The 23743-nt window shown below is 45.2% G+C and overlaps 1 protein-coding gene across 3 annotated transcripts in view; it reads left to right on the top strand.

Annotated features, from left to right (window-relative positions):
• The window catches only part of RBL2 (RB transcriptional corepressor like 2), a 367306-nt gene that overhangs the window by 213844 nt on the left and 129719 nt on the right, over positions 1-23743 (top strand). For all 3 annotated transcript variants that reach the window (XM_063945306.1, XM_063945305.1, XM_063945307.1), the window contains one exon: positions 19136-19273. In XM_063945306.1, coding sequence (XP_063801376.1) covers positions 19136-19273 — 138 coding nt within the window. The remainder of the gene's footprint in view (positions 1-19135; positions 19274-23743) is intronic.

The raw sequence follows: 23743 nt of genomic DNA, 5'->3' as shown, positions 1-23743 counted from the left end.
GAAATTCTAGAGGGGACGTAGTACCTTCTGAAAAGTAATTTGTATGTGTTAATGCATATGGAACTAGAGGCAGCATAGGCCCAAATCTCCGTCCACTCGTCCTCAGCTAGTGTAATGTGAAGGTCTGTTTCCCAAGCCGTCCCGTAGGAAGTAAGGTGGGGGTGTGATAGCAATTATTATGAGATACGCCAGGATCAGATGAAAAGGCATATATGGTTTATTCGCATCTAGGCCCAGATGGGTGCCAGGGAGCACGCAGGCTCAGTGAGACAATTTGGGTTACAGGGCTCACAGTTTACATAGTATACAATACACATTACATCAGAAATGACTACGTGACAGAGAACACAATCCATCTTTATTACTGTCATCCAAATACGATACTTATTCTTAATTATGAGCATGGAAATACCCTTGGGCAGTCACTTAGGGGCCACGAGTTAATGACGGAATAAGGTCCTTTTTAGCAAGTCATGCACAGAAAGCATAATTGGTAGAAAAAAAGGTGCAGGGAGAGATGAACACTTTTATATACTGTTCAGCATATATGATTCCTGCACCCAGAATTACATTGATACACCAAGCTTTAACCCTATAAGCATTCAGTCCCAATATAAGGGGTCCAAATTTCTGTGACAATTCCTCCCACTGTCAAATTCCTTTGTCACACACTACTATCCACTTTCTCATAAATGGCCCTTGAGTCACTTATCTCATTTGCTCGAAAGACCTGAATGGTGCTAACGAGAGGTACTTCAGGCTCAAAAGGCAGAACATTTTGACTAATGGGCATCACCCCTCTGGACATTGGAACATAGACAGGGGGCTGAAGAGCAGAGGGAAGTGGACCCATTGCAGATTTTGAACTACTCTGACACTCCTTACTAAGGATAATCGGTACACACTTTAAACACAGGTAAAAAAGCAATAATATCAATCCACCGATTACTACATACTGTAAGAATCCTTCTATCAGAGCTGATATACCTCTACCTAGGAATCCAAACGGATCCCATCATTCTCCTCCTATCTTTCTTATCCCTTCCTGCATCTTTTCCACTTCTCTAATGTGTTCTTCCACTATGTCTGAATTATCTGCAATGTAAGTGCAACACGCCTGTCCTATCAAGGCACATGTTCCTCCCTATGAGGCCTACACTTGGTCTAAAGCAAACCTGTTTTGCAAAGCTACTTTACGCACTTGAGCTAATTCTTCGTTCATTTCTCGTATGGCATGACTGGTTTCGTTTACTATTTTGTCCATATAGTGTGTAAGCTTCCAGTCTTTCTGACAGAATTCCTACCCCTACCTGGGGGAAAAGCGAGTAAAATAATTGCTCTTAGCTATTTTTATACACTATACCTCTCCTTACCCTATAAAATACTTTCCTATAATCAATATTATGTGTGACTCCGTGTAATTTCCTTGTGACTCTTAGCATGGGGGCTACCTTAGAAAGGACACACTTACCTGATCCTCCTACTGCTAACCATGAGTAATAATTTTTCCCACGGAACCAGTAAAAACCTCTAGGGAGTGCGACACCTGCCACTCTTATATTTGTGAGCAGGGTTGAGAGAAAAGAGTGAGTGTTACCTATCTTACTACAGGGGTTCAGGCCATGAATGTCCACACTTCCTTCCCAAGTTCTAAACATGGAGTTATTGACATTACCATAAATATCTCTAAATGTATGTCTTCCCCCATCCTTTCCATTCAGTACCAGGACTCCTCTGAGACACTCAGTGTCCCCCATCTTTTGTCTGTTGACTATGCGTAAGGACTTTGTCCCATCATCTGATGTTCCTTGAGCTAAATTATTATAAACCATACAAATGGCAGGCTGTCCTACTAAGGCTACTATTGCTAAGGGGGGTGAATATATTCTCCTCTTAGGACTAATTCTGGCACTAAAATTGGTTCCAGAGAAATTCTCCCCCCAGTATACCCAGTCAAATCTCATGGCTTCTTCCCAAGTTACCAGAATGGCTATTAAGGGTATCCCTGACTCAGAAGTCATTTGTAAATATGTACACACCCAACAGTCGGTCTCATTGTTAACTCTTGCAATGGCCTTATGGATGGCAAGTATAGCATTCTTTCCTTTTATCTCATGTCCATAGTCAGTGATGTGAGTCTCCAGCATGACAAGAGTTAAGACAGAACAGGATACAAATTATCTTCATTTTCTTCACAGGTAGAGAAGCTTTGCTTCTTTCCGACTTAGGTGGCAACTCACCAGGGGCTTTATTGTATCCCCTCTGGTGGTCACGGTCCCGTGAGCAACACAGGTGAGGTGCTCTGCAGGATGTCCTCGGGTTCACTTCGGAGCGGGTCTGAACGGACCTTTTTGCAGTGCGATGCGTGTATCCAGGTGGATCTCTCTCCGACCTTCACCGCTGTGAGAGTCGTTAACAGCACCTGGAATGGTCCTTCCCACCGCTCGGACAAAGAACTGCAACGTAGAAAGTTTTTTATCATCACAAAGTCACCAGGCATCAAATCATGGCAGGCCGCAGGACTGCTTGGCTGTTGGGAAATAACAGCATCGTGAACTGTCTTGATCTGTCTACTCATATTAATCAAATATTTAACAGTCACATCTTGGGGTGTGGTATGGTATGCCGGCAGCCGGGCTCCCGGCGACCAGCATACCGGCGCCGGAAGGCCGACCGCCGGCATACCGACAGCGTGGCAAACGCAAATGAGCCACTTGCGGGCTCGCTGCGCTCGCCATGCTGTGGGAACGGTTGCGTGTACGTGTGCCACGCTATTTATTCTCCCTCCAGGACCCCCACGACGGTGGCGCGTACGTGTGCCACGCTATTTATTCTCCCTCCATGACCCCCACGAGGGAGAAAAACTGTTGGTATGCCGGCTGTCGGGATTCCGGTGCTGGTTTACTGTGCGCCGGGATGCCGACGGTCGGCAACCTGAAGACCACCCACACCTTGGGCTGTAGAGATGTCTGGGGCTGGGATCATCATAAGATTAGGCAGTTTCCCAAATAGAATTTCATATGGGGAAAGATGTAATGGTCCAGTGGGCGTGGTTCGGATAGAATGCAAAACAAGTGACAAGGCCTCAGGCCACAAGAGTCCAGTTTGCTTGGTTCACTTTTGCAATTTATTCTTTACAGTCTGATTCAATCTTTCAATTTTTGCACTTGACTGGGGGTGATAAGGCACATGTAGTTGTTGCTTAATGCCCATCATTTCACACATTTCTTTAAATACCCTTCCTGTAAAATGCGTACCTTGGTCAAAAGAGATAACCTGGGGGAGTCCATACCTACAGACTAATTCCTGCACTATCTTTTTGGCTGTTATACTAGCTGTTGCTGTGGCTACAGGCCAAGCCTCCACCCACCCGCTAAACAGATCGGTTAGCGTCAGAACATACTGCAATTATCTTACCTTTGGGAGCCGAATGTAATCAATATGTACCACCTGAAATGGTCCCTCTGTGGCGGGAAGGTGTGATGATATTGTAGGCACTTTTCTACCTGGATTGTTTTGGAGACACATTAGACAGCCTTGACAAAATTTAGAAGCCAATGCAGAGAATCCAGGGGTGTATACCAGTAGGTCCTGACTAAATTGGTCATTGCAGTTTTCGATGCATGGGTAGACCATGAGTGACCTGAGCCAATGCATGTAAAAGTGATCTGGGTTCCACTGGCTTGCCTTCTTTGCTGCGCCACAAACCATCAGCGTCTGGCTGGCACCCTTCCCGCTCCCAGGTGGAGATTTCCTGTGGGCTGGAAGTTAATTGCATAGAAATCAATGTTTGTGTATCAGGTATACATATTTCAGACATCACATATACTTGTTCTTTTGACATAGCCGTGGATTTTGCTATGTGGTCCTCTCTGGCGTTACCTTTAGACAACTGCCAGCAGTGTGAGCCTGACATTTTATTACAGCAATTTGTTCAGGTTCCATTACTGCTTCTAACGGTTCTTGCACCTTTTCTGCATGCGCGATAGGTGCACCATTAGATGTTAAGAAATTTCTCATTTTCCACAGACTGCCAAAATCTTGCACAACACCAAACGTGTAGCACGAATCAGTGTAAATATTTACAATTTTGCCCTTTGCTTGTTTGCAAGCTCTGGGTAAAGCTACAAGCTCAGCACTTTGAACTGAGTGAAGAGCTGGCAGAGGTCTGGTCTCCAACGTATTAGTCTGTGTGCATACAGCATATGCAGACCCAAGGCTGCCGTCCTCTCATCTTAGGCAGCTTCCATCCACGAACAATGTTAAATCTGCATGAGGGATAGGTTCATCAGTAAGTTCAGGACGTGGAGAAAAGTTCTGTGCCACAATTGCAAGGCAATCGTTTGTGTCTTGTGTGCCCCCACCTTCCCCCTCCTCCCTCTGAGTCTGTAAAGACTCATCCCTTACAGGCAGAAGGGTGGCGGGATTCAATGTATTGCAGCGCTGGATAATGAGATTACTGGGCGCTAGCAAAGCTAATTCCCACTTAGTGAGCCTTGAAGTGGTTAAATGCTGGGTTTGTTTACATGTAAGTAGGGTCGCTACAGCATGAGGCACATATAGATACAATGGTTGATTTAGGACAATATCTGTAGATTTGTGAACTAAGGTAGCGGCGGCAACTACTGCTCGCAAACAAACCGGCAAGGCCCTGGCGACCGGGTCCAAAACAGCACTGTAGTATGCTACAGGTCGTTGTTTATCGCCATGCCGTTGAGTTAACATACCTGCAGAATGACCCATCACTTCATGACAAAACAAGGAAAAAGGTTTGTTATAATTTGGTATGCCTAATGCTGGTGGTTGTAACAATGACGTCTGAAATGCTTGGTTAGTTTCTTCCGTGTGCCACAAAGGTTCTGTAACAGTGTGTTTTGTTAAGTCATAAAGTGGAGCTGCTAATTGTGAATAATTAGATATCCATTGTCTGCAGTAACCTGTCATTCCTAGAAAAGCACAAACTTGCTTTTTATTTCTGGGCAATTGTACCTGTTGAATTGCCTCTACTCTTTTTGTGGCTATGTGTCGGTAACCCTGTGATATGCAATGCCCTATGTATTCCACTTTGGGAGAGCATAGCTGCTTCTTGTCTTTGGACACTTTGTGTCCTCTCTCTTCTAAGAAACAGAGCAGTGCTTTGGTATCTTGTTAAGACACTGCTAGTGATGGTGAACAAAGCAGACGATCATCCACATATTGAATGAGGGTGGAGCCATCTGGTGGTGAAAAGTGACTCAAATCCTCATGCAGTGCTTGGCCAAATATTGATGGTGCATCCGTATAGCCCATCGGAAGGTGGGTTCAGGTGTACTGCTGTCCCCTGTAGGTGAAAGCAAACAAATACTGGCTGTCTGGGTGAATAGGGACAGAAAAAATGCAGAGCATAAATCGATTACAGAAAAATGTGAACTATTGGGAGGGACTTGCATTAGAATAGTAGCTGGATTTGGGACCATGGGAAATAAGGAGAGAACTGCAGCATTTACAGCTCTCAGGTCCTGCACAAACCTCCATGAAGTGGTCTGTTTTTCCCTTAGTTTCCCTTCCAGCCCCCCATTCCCCTTGCACCTCCTCATGCTCCCCTTCATGCGCCTGTTTTCTTTTTATTTATTGGTAGGATTGGTGTATTTGCTGGACTCAAGGTTTTAACAATCACTGGGAAAATGCCTTGTTCTGCCTCTGGCTTGAGGGGGTAGTGGGGTAGTCTCGGAGGTTGTTTATGAGGCTTAAGCTTGATATGCACTGGCTCTACCGATTTATAATAAGAATAAGCCTGACCTGGTATAGGGTCGATTGAAACATACCAGTATCTGCAGGGGTCAAGGTCTGCGGTATCATGCGTTGACCTCTATCTCTGCCTAAAGGTGTTACAACGTAGTCCAGTGTCCCTGCACCAGAAGAATCTGGTGACTGAACATGAACTAAAGATTCCTGTAGTGTAGTGTTATCAAAGAGGGAAGAAACGGCGGCAGCAACTTGACGGGTTTCTACGGACCGTTCACCCTCTGCTCTATTTATAGAGGAAGGTGCAGGGGCAATGATCTGGGAAGTGTCTACTGCCAGTGTTCCTTGACTCTGTGGGTTCTCCATAATCTGATGCAAGTAGGGGTATAATGCCTCCTCCCTCTCTCCAGTTTCCTCATCTATGTCTGTTTTCAAGACCATAGTCCTTCCGCATAAGGCGGAGGGTTTTGTATTGGAGGTGACAAAAGTGCTTTAGCACAAACAATAAGATTTCCATTCATTACTTTACAACTTATTTCCTAAATTATTTAAAACATTTGCATCAAAGGTACCTGTTAGAGGAAATGTTAGATAATTCTGTGTTTTCTTATTCCCTTCTTTCAAACATTTCACTGCACTTTCACCATGCTTACAACACATAATACTAGCCAGTGTACCCAGAAGGATTACCTCTTTGTGGACTGATTTTGCCCCATTTGCCTTTCACTTGTGTACACAGATCACCTCTTGAACGGCCGATATATCGCGGGACCGTCGGCCAGTGTGTATGGCCGATACGTCTGTGAACTCCGTCGTTCACAGATGTATCGCGTCAGCCCCGCAGCACAGCCGACGGGCAATATATCTACCGATATATTGGCGCGTCGCTGTGTGTGTACGGGGCGGTTGGCCGACCGCCCGTACACATGCGGCGGCGGCCAGCGGTGATTGACAGCTGAACTGGGCAGGCGTGTGTACACGCCCGCCCAGTTCATGACGTCAGTCCCTGACGGATCGGGCAGTGTGTATGCTCAACACACTGCCCGATCCGTCCATAGATATATCTGCAGATCAATTGATCTGCAGATATATCTATTAGTGTGTACCCACCTTTAGTAATAGAGCACTATCCACCACTCTCAGCCCTCTAATGACGGAATAAGGTCCTTTTTAGCAAGTCATGCACAGAAAGCATAATTGGTAGAAAAACAGGTGCAGGTACAGATGAACACTTTTATATACTGTTCAGAATATATGATTCCTGCACCCAGAATTACATTGATACACCAAGCTTTAACCCTATAAGCATTCAGTCCCAATATAAGGGGTCCAAATTTCTCTGACAGGGGGAAGGGTCGTCAGAAAGTAATGTGTATATAAGAGATATCGGGCCTCTAGTGGAAGAACGTCTAAGGCACAATGCCTCAAAAGCAGTCAGGGGTCATTTGGTAATAATCGGGTGTTTAGTAGAGTGAAAAGGTCTAATTTGGAGGAACTGAACAAAATGTTTAGTGGGAATAGATATATCCTCCTGAATTTGAGAGAATTGGGGAAAATGTGCATTTCTGGGGATATCGTTAAGAAACAGTATGCCCTGTTTTTCCACTGGAGGAATGATGTATTGTGCATACCTGGAGGAAAAGCAGGGTTATGTAGGAGAGGCACAATCGGAGATGGAGTGAGGGCTACTCTGTATTTTTTGTTTGCTGAGTCCCAAACAAATAAAGAGAGTGGCTTTGTGGGCTTCCCATACGATTCCAGGGGCAATGTCGGGGGTATAGTTTTCCTCAAAATAATGCTTGAGGACAGTTTTGAGATCAGTTACACTCGAAGGATGCAGTAGCAATGTGTCATCTAATCTCCATTTGCGAGATGGTAGGGGACCCTACAGAAGATCCAATAGAATGTAGACACCCACGTGGTCGGTCCACTTGAAAGGAGTAATACCAGCGTCCATTAAGGATGAGGTAAGAGACTGGGAGATGTGAAGCATGTCAATACGCGAGTATTGCTGGTGGGGGGCCAAGTAATGTGTGTAGTCGCGGGCCGAGGAATGGAAGAACCTCCATGAGTCACAGAGGTTAAATTGTTTAAGGAAAGAAGAGTAAGAGATGCCCTAGAGAAAGTAGTGTCTTTTTTAGAGCCTGGGTTGTCAGATTTATCTAGGGATAGGTCAAGAACTGTATTAAAATTGCCACCTAGAATAACGTGACCTTGCTCGATTTTGTGGAAACGGGAGAATAGGTGTTGAAAGAACTGAGCTTGATCCTGGTTAGGAGCATAAACAGAGACAAAGGTAAATATGTCTGAGCGTAAGGAACCAATTACCACAATGTAACGTCCTTCCGGGTCTGCTATCGTCTTAACATGATTGAAAGGGACCCGGTGGTGAAATAGGATCACAACTCCCCGCTTTTTACAATCAGCTGAGGTAAAATAGGTCTGGGAGTATTATTTACCTTTTAGCTGGGTATGCGTACCGGTAAGATGAGTCTCCTGGAGGAAAACAACATCTGCCCTCTCCCTGTTACAGGCACCAAGGACTATAGTATGTTTTTTAGGGACGTTAAGCCCATTAACATTAACAGAGTAGTTTCAAAGCCATAATGGGAGGTGGGGTGGAATGTTAACTTGAAGTGGGATGAATTGGCAAAAACTAAAATGAAGAAGAAAAACATTCACCGAGAGGCTGAGGACTAAGTTTATGAACAACTGCTCTAACCTATTGGTTACCAGGAAAACTGCCTGCGCTCTTGACTAGGTGGCACTGATCTACTAGAACACCAATAATGCATGTCATTATCCAGCATATTTAGCATTAGGATGTTGTTATGAATGCATACTATCACTGACCCTTATACCAGAACACTATTCTGTCCTCTTTTAGACTTACACGTGCTTCGTTGTGAAGCTTTAAAAGGCTAAAAGCTTTAGCCTTTTAAAGCTTCACAGCAAAGCGTTTTCGCGGTGTACACTCAAGTGTATCGTTATATGTTAGTAAGTTGTTTGCCGCCATACTGTTGTTTGGTATCCAGTAGATAGATAGACAGTGTTTAGTTAGACAGTCACATAGACACCTTATGTTAGACTTTAGGTCGACATGAAAAAGGTAGACAGGGTCAAAAGGTCAACATAAAATGGTTGACATAAAAAGGGTAGACACAGGTTTGTTTGTTTGTTTTTATTTTACATGTTTTTGGACTTTTTCATACCTTCTCTATCCATGTCAGCATAGAGTTGGTCATAAAACTTGTGGCGAGCCCCTTGAGGGAATGCCTTTTCTACAATTGGGGTTTCCAGATGACAAAACTATCCACATAAACCCCAAAAGTGCAGAAAAAAAATTGTGTCGACCTGTTGTACTGTCTACCTTTTTCATGTCGACCTTTTGACCCTGTCAACCTTTTGACTGTCTAACATGTGGTGTCTATCTATTGACTGTCTAACTAGACTCTATATTATACCACACCCACTATTGTTTAATTGTACATTTTCATATCTGCAGTCCGGAAACTGATTGCTGACCCACAGAGACATTGTTTACTAAATGAGGGGTTATAAACAGCAGCCAGATACCTCTGCAATCCATGAATAGGACTGACTGCTGACCCTTAAAGACAATGTTTATCAATTGAGGGGTCACAAACATAAGCCAGATACTTTTGCAGTCCGTGAATAGGACTGATTGCTGACCCATAGAGACACTATTCATTAATTGAGGGGTAGTAAACAGCAGTCTGATACTATATAGGAGTCTATAAAAGGTTTATTGATATATCAGACAGTCAGCAGCCTGTCAGCAACAGCTTAAAAGTACGAATGAGCTCTGATAATGAGCTGCATACAACTTGAGATAAATTTTGACTGAGCAGGTTCAGAAAACTGATATGTGGGAATTACCCCAGTAATCATAAATGTGTGAAGGCAATATCTTTAAAGTATGCCAGAGCAATAATACTCTTATGATCTGCTAAACAATAAAAGAATGCAGCAGGAGATGCATAAATAGAGAATATAATCAGGGAGAATAGAGTGTACACAGTAGAATTTCTAATGCACATCACTGTTGTTAACCAATATTTCACTGTTCATTTAGTTTTAAACATATAGGAGAAATGTTCTTCCTTTTTAAAATATTACAAAATAAAAGGTAGATTTTAAAATCAAATTCTTTAGTGCGCCAGATTCAGACACTTTTTTTTCCTTATCCTTACAAGCAATGTACTAGAGATTCTAATACATGGAATGTATAGGTTTAATTCTGCTTAACGCGGCTAAATTTGAGATCAGGCGGGATGTAGAACCGGGCAATCACAAGGCATGGTTTTGCCTTGTAAGTGACTGCCCCTTTAAAAAAAAAAAAACATCTGAGATTGTCTGGCATCCTGCACTTCCAGTGATCTCAGACACCATTACATTTCTTGCTGCCAATTTGGATTAAAAAAAATTAAATACAAATATATATATTTATTTCATGGAAAAGAGTTCCACTCGCATTCACTGAGAAATTCATTATGAAGCCTAAATAACCCTCTCCAGTCTGTATTTTGAAGAGTGGCTGTCCCTTTCTTACTCGTATTACCTTGCCGCCCAGCTGTCTCATTTAAGTTACTACAGTAGGTGCAGGACCCTCAAGCAGATACCTCATTATCCCCTCTGCCGCTAATCTTGCTTACTTGTTCAAAAGCCAAAAAACTTGGCCTGATTATTAGACAGGCAGTAAAATGTTGGAATGAAAGAAAAAAAGGGCTGACTCTGCGCAACTATCAGCTGCCACCAAGGAGTCTGTGGATCAGGCAAAAAACTGATTTGCCTGAGCCAGTGGGGGGTATATATGGACGAGCCTGTTGCATCCTGGGAGGACTAAAAGCTTGTGATCGTTTGGTGCCAATCCGCTGTGGCTCCATCATATCCCAATGTTATCCTGTGGATAACCTGTGGACCCTGCCGGAGAAATAGAGAATTATCGCAAATGAAGGTGGCACTTGGGGTTATTCGGAGAGAATAAACATAAATACTGCGGTTCAATACTAACCATTTCTGACAACACTCTTGGATATCATTTGGACTTTCCATCTACATCTGGACCAGCTTTAAATAATTACAGAGAGAACCACATCCTATGTCAATTCAAGTTACTGGCACCAAGTAAGACGTTTCCACAGACAAACTGCATGGATTGCATACCTCTGACTGGGTAAAATATCTCCCGATTGCTGGGTATTGTTCCGGATTTAAACTTCATGCATTTTCCAATTATTGCAATGTGCTTGTCCCATTATTTTTCGGCAATGATCAAATTGGGTGCTGACATGGTGTGGGACCAATCTGGGGGGTTTATGATTGGCTAATTACATCATAACAATTGGTTTAAATCACTTGAATAACTCAGGCAGGAGAAAGGAATTTCCAATACTGCATTCTATCATTACCTGCACATTCGGCAAACACCAGGAGCCCAAGGAAGGGACACTCCTCATTAATTCCTTGTGTAGGGCATGCTCTTTAACGTGGACACCTGTAAGGTGTTTTCTCATATATATGCAACTCTCATGTCTCACCTAAGAGCCTCTTGCCCCTTAAATGACATGAAAATTGATTTAGAATACATTGCAGATGGGTGCTGGGTCCTCTACTGCAGAGTAGGAAGGATGCTGCAGCTTGTCTTTGTTACCATTTGTATATTCTCCACATCACTATTACACTCCTTTAGGTCTATTTAAAATAGCAGTTAATAGCAGTTCTGCTGCCCAAAATGTGGGGCTACAGTAAGTACATTATGCGAGTGACCTGAGGTCATTCATTTTTGGGAAGATGCATGGGAGGGTCTGCAAAATAATATAATTGCTGTCCCTGCCTTTTTTGGTTTTTGTATGGTAGGCAACTGCAGCAAGGTCATCTGTACGTATGTATAGCTGATGCTAGCAATGGTGATTATTGCAGGAGCTTTGATGGCTGCAATCTGCGATCTGCCTGGACCTCTACAAGTGGAAAGCCCTAGTTCAGTTGTTCTCAAACTGTGTGCTGTGGCACCCTGGAGTGTCTCAAAACACTTGCAAGGGAGCCCGGGGTTGGTGGTCCAGGACCAATGAAAATTATTTCTGGTCAATGTAATAGGCAAAACCAGTGCTTGTGGCTGCCAGTCATAAAATATGTGGACAAACAGAAGTAAATCTTGTCCCTCACCACACAATTAAACCTAAGTATTACATATAAATACAATTTACTTAATGTAATATTTATTTCTAAATTTCTCAATAAGAAACTTTTGACCTAGGGGTGTCGTGAAAACAATTCTGATATTCTAGGGTGCCGTGATTCAAAAAAGTTTGAGAACCACTGCCCTAGTTAATGGCACAATGAATCATGAGAGGTATATCAATCAGTACGAACACTTTTCAGACGTTCCATAAGATTTGGGCCACTTGTACAATTCAAGGTATGCGCTCAGGCCCTGGGCGGAGTGTGATGCCCAGGAAAGAGTGCCCATGGCAGTCCTTTTCTGTGCACATACTGTGATGTGAAAGCTGTGCAACATTTACTAAGTGATGCATAGGTTTTGTGTGGTCTTCCTTTGTAATCTGATATGCGCATTGCACTTTAACTTTCAAAGTGCTCTAGGTCAGGGAACATGTGGCATTCCAGCTGCCATGGAACTACACATTTTAGCATGCCCTGCCACTGTTTTAGCATGTCCTAATAGCAAAGCTCTGGCAGAGCATGCTGGGATGTGTAGTGCCACAGCAGCTGGAGGGCCACAGGTTGCCTGCCCATATGGTAGGTAATACTTTGTTTTTTTTTATATGTCTCGCAATGTTTGAAAATGTGTTAAATCCCAAAACAAGAATGTAATTTGATGGGGGGGGGGGGGGGAGGGATGCTATTTTTCTGTCTATGCATAATTGAAATTGCATTATGTCCTCCTACATCCTTGCTGCAGTCAAGTTAAATAGCCCTTTTAGTGACATGACTCGGTAGTGCCGAGTGTGTTTATGTGCTTTTTCATTAAAAGTTGCATTGCTATGCGAATAGGACACACAAACAGGTTCTGCTGATTAAAATGATATGCAGCATACCTATATTCTGTGTGCGACTGTGGCTGTGTGTGCTATGTAAGTTTTCTTGGAAATCACTGTAGCATAGCATTTCATATGCAGATACAGCCACAGTCATACACAGAATATAGGCATGCCATAGGATTTTAATGAGCAGAAGCTGCTTGTGTGTCCTATTCACATAGCGATTTACACATTTCTTTTTCATCCACTAGGGGTCACTGGAGTACTCTTGGGATATGGACGGCTTCCGCAGGAACAAGGCACTGAATAATTAAATTTAGAACTCTCCTCCCCTCCATATCCCAGAGTACCTTAGTGTTTTTTCTGTGCTCATAGTAGCAACAAGGCTTGTGTGGAGCTTATCCACACTTCTTTTGAATATATTTTTATTTTTGCTTTTTCTTTTTTACCAACATTTTCCACATCCCTTCCCCCTTCCAATAGGCGTGGGTCCGGGATAGTGGAAGCTGCTACAAGCAGCTGTGGCGTGTCGGGCCTCTCTAAAAAGAACTCCCTCACAGCCAAGTGCAGGACTACCTGCAGGAAAGGCTGGACGGAGCTTACAGAAGAACCCCCGTCATAGCCCCTCACCACAGGCGTCCAGGTATGTTGGGGACGGGGCGGTCAGCTCACGCTGCTGCCCCGCTGTGTGGGGACACTGTTGTGAAGTGCCGAGCCGCCCGCCGCCGCTACCAGGACACCGCCGCTATGTGAGCGCCCGCCGCCGCTACCAGTTCACCGCCGCTATGTGCCGCCTCCCGCCGCTCACAGAGCCGCGCTGGCCGCATTTGCCACACATAGCCACACACGGCTCTATGCAGCGCGCTCCCCGGCTCCCTCAGCTCCCCGGAATCCATGTAAACCCCGGCTCCGTGTACCCGCTCCCCACTGGATAGACAGCGGTACACGGAGCACGGGGGTGGGGGGGGGGGGGGAGCACACAAGGGGGGAGAAGTGTGCCCATAGCAGCAGCAGTATGAACGCTGCATGGGTTATTAGATAGATAGGCTATTAAGCCTTTTTTAACAGGATTATTCCCAGGGTATATCTGTTTTGCAAAAGTTATAACCTGCACTATGTTTTAAATGTAAGCATGGCATGGTGGCCATTTTAACCATGCTTCCTGTTTCTTCCTGTTGTGATTCCAGAACGTCCCTGTACTACATCTCTACTCCACCGGAGGCGCAGGGGTGTTAGTGGGAATTTGGGATCAGATTTCATATAGTACTGGCGTGCACTGCACTTGGCCAGATATATATATATATATATATATATATATATATATATATATATATATAGAGACACCTTAGTACTATTTTACTGAGTCGTGCAAGTTGTCTGTCTTTGTATATTGTGTTGTCTGTCTGCATAATGAGTAAGGCACCAGCAAAAACAAAAAAGCTGTTTCACTGCCATGTCTGTAAGAGTGTGTTACCGGATGGATCTACCACATGTACAGTATGTTTTGTGGATTCAGCTACGAATACAAGTTCGGCTCCGGTTTCAAAGCCGGTTTCATCCCCGGACCCTCCATGGGCTATGCTAGAAGATGTCCTGGCTGGATTGCAATCAGAATTGGCCGCCGCTCGACAAGAGTGGGAAGCAGCAAGATCTGAGTCTAGGGTGAGACCGCTAGAACTACCGGAGGGGTCTCAGCCTTACCAAAAGTCCAAGTCCATTTTGGGTAGTAGGGATAAATTTCATGTGTCTTAAGATTTACCAGTTTCTACTATGTTGCATTCTGACGATTCTATGCCAGACCTCATTGCGCAAGATGAGGGTGAGGAGGGCGAAGTAGACCAGCAGTCAGATAGTGACGATTTTGACAGCCCGGGCATTGATAATCTCATCAGAGCGGTGCGTCAGTCTCTAAACCTTACAGAAACTGAGGAGCCTCTGACAAATGATGAAGTCGTCTTTACTAAACGACAGAGAACTCCAATGTGTTTTCCTGTTTCGGAATCTCTTAATAAGATGTTACTAGAAACACGAAAGAATCCGGATAAATGGTTTTCTATACCTCACAGATTTAAGTCTAGTTACCCGTTTCCAGAGTCTGTGACAGCTACATGGGAGAATCCGCCATTGGTTGATTCGTCTGTGTCTAAACTTACAAAGAAATTAACCATACCAGTACCAACTGCTACTACGCTTAAAGACCCTTCGGACCGTAAAATAGAAGCTATGCTAAAGTCCATGTATATAGCAGCAGGAGTGTTGCTTAGACCTGGGTTGGTTGGCATTTGGGTAACTAAGGCGCTAATGGTATGGATAACAGAACTCAAGTCTGCCCTACGTGACGAACACCTTGTACTTCTCGCTGATCAAATCTGGGAAGCTGCTGATTATCTATGTACAGCTTCTACTGATGTCTGTCAGCTCACTTCTCGCCTTTCATCGTCGCTAGTTACAGCACGACGAGCACTCTGGCTGCGTTCTTGGCAAGCGGAGGCGGAGGTCAAAAGAGGTATAGAGGCGTTACCTTACTGTGGATAGAAGTTGTTTGGTCCTGAATTGAACAAATGGATTTCTGAGGCCACGGGAGGAAAGTCTGTTTTCTTACCATTGCCTCCAACGGTACCTAGACAGAGATACTCTGGACCTGTGTTCAAATCCTTTAGACCTCAGCCCTTTCGCGGGCGTGGCAGAGGAACAGCCACGCCTGGTAGACGAGGTCGAGGACGTGGTTTCCAACAAACCAACACCAGTCGTCAGGACGCTAAGGTCACCGACAAGCCAGTGTCATGACGGGCTCCCAGCCCATCTCCGATCTCCAATTGTGGGAGCACGCCTTCAGACGTTCCAGTTGGCGTGGTTCCAGACGTCCACAGATCGGTGGATCCGCAATTTAGTGTTAAAAGGTTACAAAATAGAGTTCGACTGTCTCCCGCCACTGCGGTTTTTTCAAGACAGGACTGCCTGTGTCGGACGACAAGAGGGCGGTTCTGCAAATTGCCATTCAGTCTCTGCTGGATTCAGCAGTTTTGATTCCGGTCCCTGTACACCAACAAGGTCATGGTTATTATTCCAGTCTGTTTGTGGTACCAAAGCCGGATGGCTCGGTCAGTCCAATATTGAACTTAAAAGGTCTCAATCAGTACGTCACTTACTACAGATTCAAGATGGAATCTCTGCGGTCAGTAATTGCAGGTTTAGAGCCACAGGAATTCATGATTGCACTGGATCTCAAGGATGCGTACTTACACATTCCGATTTGGCCACCTCATCAGAGGTTCTTGCGGTTTGCAATACGGCAGAACCATTACCAGTTTCAGGCTCTACCGTTTGGCCTCTCGTCAGCGCCTCGGGTATTCACCAAGGTGATGTCTGTGATGATAGCTCATCTCAGATCCCTGGGAGTGATAATAGTTCCATACTTGGACGATTTGCTCATCAAAGCTCCTTCTCAACAGATGCTCCACCAACATGCGTTGCTAACGTACAATGTACTGGTTCAGCACGGTTGGACTGTCAACTTCAAGAAATCACATCTGATTCCGTCTCAACGACTTCAATTCCTAGGCATGATTCTCGATACGGTAAATCAAAGAATTTACCTACCAGAACAGAAAGTACAGGTCATTCGTCATCTGGTACAATTAGTGTTCAAGCCACGCACAGTCTCGGTACATTTGTGCATTCGCCTCTTAGGCACAATGGTGGCGGCTTTCGAAGCGCTTCAGTTCGGGAGATTTCACTCACGTCCTTTTCAACTGGATGTGCTCGCACAGTGGTCTGGCTCGCATCTGCAGATTCACCACAGGGTGAGGTTGTCGCCACGGGCCAGAGTGTCTCTGCTCTGGTGGCTCAAAGTACACAATCTAACCGCAGGGAAACAGTTCAGCGCCTGGAATTGGATAATTCTAACGACGGACGCGAGTCTCAGAGGTTGGGGAGCTGTAGTTCAAAATTGTCAGCTCCAGGGTCTCTGGGCGGATCACGAAAGATTGCTGTCTATAAATGTCCTGGAACTCCGGGCAATTTACAATGCGCTACGACAAGCAGTGCACATGCTTCGGTCTCAGACTGTCCAGGTGCAGTCAGACAATGCGGTCGCATACATCAACAAACAAGGAGGAAAGAGAAGCCGCATGGCAATGCGGGAAGTAGCTCGAATCCTCAGTTGGGCCGAGCATCACCAAGTGATATTGTCGGCAGTGTTAATTCCGGGAGTGGACAACTGGGAGGCGGATTATCTCAGACGTCGGGATTTTCATCCAGGAGAATGGGCATTAAATCCAGAAGTGTTTCACATGTTGGTCCAGAGGTGGGGTTACCCTCAAGTGGACCTGATGGCATCTCGCCACAATCACCAAACGCCCCAGTATGTGTCCAGAACGCGAGATCCAAAGGCAGTGGCGGTGGATGCTCTCACCATCGCGTGGCCGTACAGCCTCGTGTACTTGTTTCCACAGTTTCCGCTGCTCCCTCTGTTGCTAAAACGGATCAAAAGAGAGTCCGCCACAGTCATAGTGGCGCCTCATTGGCCTCGGAGAGCTTGCTTCTCGAATCTCTGCGGACTACTCGCAGACAATCCTTGGCCGCTCCCACTACGTCCGGACCTGTTACAACAGGGTCCGTTCCTTTACCCCGATTTAGCGCGGCTGCGTTTGACGGGGTGGCTGTTGAGACCGCCCTCTTAAGAAGAGAGGGCATTCCAGAATCGGTTATACCAACCATGTTACGTGCTAGGAAGCCAGTTACGGCGGCTCATTATTACAGAATTTGGCGTGCCTATATAGGTTGGTGTGAAGATCGGAAGTTTCCAACATCATCTTTCAAGTTATCCCGTCTTTTGTTATTTCTACAGACGGGGTTAGATGGAGGACTGCGTTTATCTACACTAAAGGTGCAGGTATCTGCTTTGTCAATTTACTTTCAAAGACAATTGGCTCTATTGCCGTCTGTACACACTTTTCTGCAAGGTGTCCTCAGAGTATAGCCTCCATTCATTCCACCTACAGTGCCATGGGACTTGAATCTGGTTTTAGATTTCTTACAGTCTTCATATTTTGAACCCTTACAGCAAGTGGATATTAAGTTTCTCACTTGGAAAACAATTTTTCTACTAGCCTTAGCTTCAGCAAGGCGTGTTTCAGATTTGGCTGCCTTGTCATGCAAGCCACCGTATTTGGTGTTTCATGATGACAGAGCGGAACTTCGGACGAATCCCGCTTTCTTACCAAAGGTAGTGTCATCTTTTCACATCAATCAACCAATAGTAGTTCCTGTGTTGACAGGAAATTCTGGAACCTTGGATGTGGTACGCGCATTACGCGTTTATGTATCCCGAACGTCTACAGTTCGTAAGACGGATACGTTGTTTGTTCTCTATGATGCTGCCAAGATGGGTTGGCCAGCTTCTAAGCAGACCTTATCCAGATGGATTAAACTGACCATTCGTCAGGCTTACCTTCATGCTAGGTTACAGCCGCCTACATCAGTAACAGCTCATTCCACACGTTCTGTGGGAACTTCGTGGGCAGCTGGTTGTGGGGCTTCTACGACGCAGCTTTGCCGTGCGGCTACGTGGTCATCAGTGCACATGTTTGTGCGCTTTTACAAGTTTGATACGTTTGCGGCATCAGCATCTAGCTTTGGTCGCCTAGTGTTACAGGTGCCAAACTGCTCTCCCGCCCACGGGGGTAGCTTTGGTACGTTCCAAGAGTACTCCAGTGACCCCTAGTGGATGAAAAAGAAAATAGGATTTTGGTACTTACCAGTTAAATCCTTTTCTTTGAATCCATAGGGGGCACTGGACGCCCACCTAGAGCAGTTTTACCTGGTTTGTGGTAAGTTCAGGGGATCTTATGGTAACACATTCTCACCGACTGGTTCAAAGTTTCAAGTTCTATCGGTTATAGTGCCAACTGTTTAGTTGTCAGTCACGTTATGTGTCAACTTTATTGTTGTCCGGTATGTTATATGTAGTTCTCCATTGTCAACCTCTCTATAACTCCTGTTCGGCTCAGTAAAAAACACTGAGGTACTCTGGGATATGGAGGGGAGGAGAGTTCTAAATTTAAATATTCAGTGCCTTGTTCCTGCGGAAGCCGTCCATATCCCAAGAGTACTCCAGTGCCCCCTATGGATTAAAAGAAAAGGATTTACCTGGTAAGTACCAAAATCCTATTTTTCGGCAAAAAAAGGTGCCCAACGTTAGTAGAGCTGCCTGGAAACTTTGCCTCATGGTGCATGGTATATTGAGGCGAGATGGAAGAGGACACATCTGTATTGTAATAGTAAATCAGCTTGTTAACATTGTGGGTTTTTTAGTATATTTATTAAGAAGAACAGTTTATTTCCAGAAATTGGATACATCTGGTTAATAATGTGTTTCTTGACTTTTGTAGAGTATTTTGGATCAGGAAATCTTCCACAAGTCCTTAGTGGCATGCTGCCTTGAAATAACCATCTTCTCCTATAAACCCCCTGGAACCTTTCCTCAAACTATGGTCATGTTTGACTTAGCACCCTACCATTTTTACAAGGTACTGTACATCGAAAACTAGAACATTAATGATGATACATATTACATTGTTATTCTACACAATTCCTCAGTGTTACAGCTGGTGCTTATTGTTGTGGACCTCATAGACCACAATTAAAGTGACACCTCAATGGGGTATATCCGATTTAAGTGCAAGTTATTGTCCATTTTTCAGTCACTGGCTATGCACGCTCTAGATTCTCACACTATCCAACTGAAAAAAAAATCAGGTGCGATTATTTCTGTTCCAAAGAAAAATATTTTGAGCTTTAAAAAGGTTTAAAATGTCTGATTTTGTGAATTTTTTTCGAAAGAGATAATAAACAAAAATCAAAAACAAAATTTAAATTGTCATTTAAATACTTAAGTGAATGGTGCACAGAACGAAAGACTACTTAAAAAAATAAATAAAAAATAAATAACACCTGTAACTCCAACCTGCAATGTTTAAAATGCCTTCTAATCTCAACCACCAACCCTCCCCCCTGGCATGGGGGATGCCATGTTGGTGGGGTTGGGTTCCTTCTATTCTACGGTTACTCCTACCAAGTCATACCCCCAGAACCTTCCCTTCCATTCTCTACATCTAAAGGTCCATGCTATACGCTTTTTCCAACCTATGTACATATAGTTTGTGTAATCCCGCACCATTTTTTAACTATAATTTTCTTGTGTATACAATTCAAATGTATTATGGTACTTTCTGCGTTACTGAAAATATTTTGGGTTTTCTCGACCCTGTATGACCCTGTACGCAGGTGCCCTCCAAATGCTTTTGAGTCCTGGACTCATATGGAAGCTACCAAAGAAAAAAGAAGAAAGAAGCATTTTCTTGAACGCACTCTACCACTAATTGTTTACTTAAAATGTCTATTCTTTATTAGATATACATTCAAATTTAAGGAATTGGTGAAATATTAAAATATAGTGTGAATAAGAAAAACAGAATGTGATAATAAAAACTACTCGTTACACAATTACTTGCAAATATATTCTTATATGCTACAGCTATTAGCTTGATTTTCTCTGACGTCCTAGTGGATGCTGGGGACTCCGAAAGGACCATGGGGAATAGCGGCTCCGCAGGAGACTGGGCACAAAAGTAAAAGCTTTAGGACTACCTGGTGTGCACTGGCTCCTCCCCCAAGCCTCAGTTAGATTTTTGTGCCCGAACGAGAAGGGTGCTCACTAGGTGGCTCTCCTGAGCTGCTTAGTAAAAAAGTTTAAGTATAGGTTTTTTATTTTCAGTGAATCCTGCTGGCAACAGGTTCACTGCACCGAGGGACTAAGGGGAGAAGAAGCGAACTCACCTGCGTGCAGAGTGGATTGGGCTTCTTAGGCTACTGGACATTAGCTCCAGAGGGACGATCACAGGCCCAGCCATGGATGGGTCCCAGAGCCGCGCCGCCGGCCCCCTTACAGAGCCAGAAGACTGAAGAGGTCCGGAAAATCGGCGGCAGAAGATGTCCTGTCTACAATAAGGTAGCGCACAGCACCGCAGCTGTGCGCCATTGCTCTCAGCACACTTCACACTCCGGTCACCGAGGGTGCAGGGCGCTGGGGGGGGGCGCCCTGAGACGCAATAAAAACACCTTAGATGGCAAAAAATACATCACATATAGCTCCTGGGCTATATGGATGCATTTAACCCCTGCCAATTTTTCCTTAAAAAAGCGGGAGAAAGGCCGCCGAGAAGGGGGCGGAGCCTATCTCTTTAGCACACTGGCGCCATTTTTCCTCACAGCTCCGTTGGAGGGAAGCTCCCTGACTCTCCCCTGCAGTCCTGCACTACAGAAACAGGGTAAAACAAGAGAGGGGGGCACTAATTTGGCAGATAAATCTATACAGCAGCTATATAAGGGAAAAACACTTATATAAGGTTATCCCTGTATATATATAGCGCTCTGGTGTGTGCTGGCAAACTCTCCCTCTGTCTCCCCAAAGGGCTAGTGGGGTCCTGTCCTCTATCAGAGCATTCCCTGTGTGTGTGCTGTGTGTCGGTACGTTGTGTCGACATGTATGAGGAGGAAAATAGTATGGAGGCGGAGCAATTGCCTGTAATAGTGATGTCACCCCCTAGGGAGTCGACACCTGACTGGATGGTCTTATGGAAGGAATTACGTGATAGTGTCAGCACTTTACAAAAGACTGTTGACGACATGAGACAGCCGGCAAATCAGTTATTACCTGTACAGGCGTCTCAAACACCGTCAGGGGCTATAAAACGCCCGTTACCTCAGATGGTCGACACAGACCCAGACACTGACTCCAGTGTCGACGGTGAGGAAACAAACGTATTTTCCAGTAGGGCCACACGTTACATGATCACGGCAATAAAGGAGGTTTTGAACATTTCTGATACTACAAGTACCACAAAAAAGGGTATTATGTGGGGTGTGAAAAAACTACCCGTAGTTTTTCCTGAATCAGATGAATTAAATGAGGTGTGTGATGAAGCGTGGGTTTCCCCCGATAAAAAACTGCTAATTTCTAAAAAATTATTGGCATTATACCCTTTCCCGCCAGAGGTTAGGGCGCGTTGGGAAACACCCCCTAGGGTAGATAAGGCGCTCACACGCTTATCAAAACATGTGGCGTTACCGTCTCCTGATACGGCCGCCCTCAAGGAACCAGCTGATAGGAAGCTGGAAAATATCCTAAAAAGTATATACACACATACTGGTATTATACTGCGACCAGCAATCGCCTCAGCCTGGATGTGCAGTGCTGGGGTGGCTTGGTCGGATTCCCTGACTGAAAATATTGATACCCTGGACAGGGACAGTATATTATTGACTATAGAGCATTTAAAGGATGCATTTCTATATATGCGAGATGCACAGAGGGATATTTGCACTCTGGCATCAAGAGTAAGTGCGCTGTCCATTTCTGCCAGAAGAGGGTTATGGACGCGACAGTGGTCAGGTGATGCGGATTCCAAACGGCATATGGAAGTATTGCCGTATAAAGGGGAGGAGTTATTTGGGGTCGGTCTATCGGACCTGGTGGCCACGGCAACGGCTGGGAAATCCACCTTTTTACCCCAGGTCACCTCTCAGCAGAAAAAGACACCGTCTTTTCAGGCTCAGTCCTTTCGTCCCCATAAGGGCAAGCGGGCAAAAGGCCACTCATATCTGCCCCGGGGCAGAGGAAGGGGAAAAAGACTGCAGCAGGCAGCCTCTTCCCAGGAACAGAAGCCCTCCCCCGCTTCTGCCAAGTCCTCAGCATGACGCTGGGGCCTTACAAGCGGACTCAGGCACGGTGGGGGCCCGTCTCAAGAATTTCAGCGCGCAGTGGGCTCACTCGCAAGTGGACCCCTGGATCCTGCAGGTAGTATCTCAGGGGTACAAATTGGAATTCGAGACGTCTCCCCCTCGCCGGTTCCTGAAGTCTGCTTTACCAACGTCTCCCTCCGACAGGGAGGCGGTATTGGAAGCCATTCACAAGCTGTATTCCCAGCAGGTGATAATCAAGGTACCCCTCCTACAACAGGGAAAGGGGTATTATTCCACGCTGTTTGTGGTACCGAAGCCGGACGGCTCGGTGAGACCTATTTTAAATCTGAAATCCTTGAACACTTACATACAAAGGTTCAAATTCAAGATGGAGTCACTCAGAGCAGTGATAGCGAACCTGGAAGAAGGGGACTATATGGTGTCTCTGGACATCAAGGATGCTTACCTCCATGTCCCAATTTGCCCTTCTCACCAAGGGTACCTCAGGTTTGTGGTACAGAACTGTCACTATCAGTTTCGGACGCTGCCTTTTGGATTGTCCACGGCACCCCGGATCTTTACCAAGGTAATGGCCGAAATGATGATTCTTCTTCGAAGAAAAGGCGTCTTAATTATCCCTTACTTGGACGATCTCCTGATAAGGGCAAGGTCCAGAGAACAGTTAGAGGTCGGAGTAGCACTATCTCAAGTAGTACTACGACAGCACGGGTGGATTCTAAATATTCCAAAATCGCAGCTGATTCCGACGACACGTCTGCTGTTCCTAGGGATGATTCTGGACACAGTCCAGAAAAAGGTGTTTCTCCCGGAGGAGAAAGCCAGGGAGTTATCCGACCTAGTCAGGAACCTCCTAAAACCAGGCCAAGTGTCAGTGCATCAATGCACAAGGGTCCTGGGAAAAATGGTGGCTTCTTACGAAGCGATTCCATTCGGCAGATTCCACGCAAGAACTTTTCAGTGGGATCTGCTGGACAAATGGTCCGGATCGCATCTTCAAATGCATCAGCGGATAACCCTGTCTCCAAGGACAAGGGTGTCTCTCCTGTGGTGGTTACAGAGTGCTCATCTTCTAGAGGGCCGCAGATTCGGCATTCAGGACTGGGTCCTGGTGACCACGGATGCCAGCCTGAGAGGCTGGGGAGCAGTCACACAGGGAAGAAATTTCCAGGGCTTGTGGTCAAGCATGGAAACGTCACTTCACATAAATATCCTGGAACTAAGGGCCATTTAAAATG

The sequence above is a fragment of the Pseudophryne corroboree genome, chromosome 11 (assembly GCF_028390025.1).
Source record: "Pseudophryne corroboree isolate aPseCor3 chromosome 11, aPseCor3.hap2, whole genome shotgun sequence".
In the NCBI taxonomy this organism is placed as follows: Eukaryota; Metazoa; Chordata; class Amphibia; order Anura; family Myobatrachidae; genus Pseudophryne; species Pseudophryne corroboree.
The sequence above is the reverse complement of the archived record's forward strand: the minus strand, read 5'-3'. Positions and strand labels throughout refer to the sequence as shown.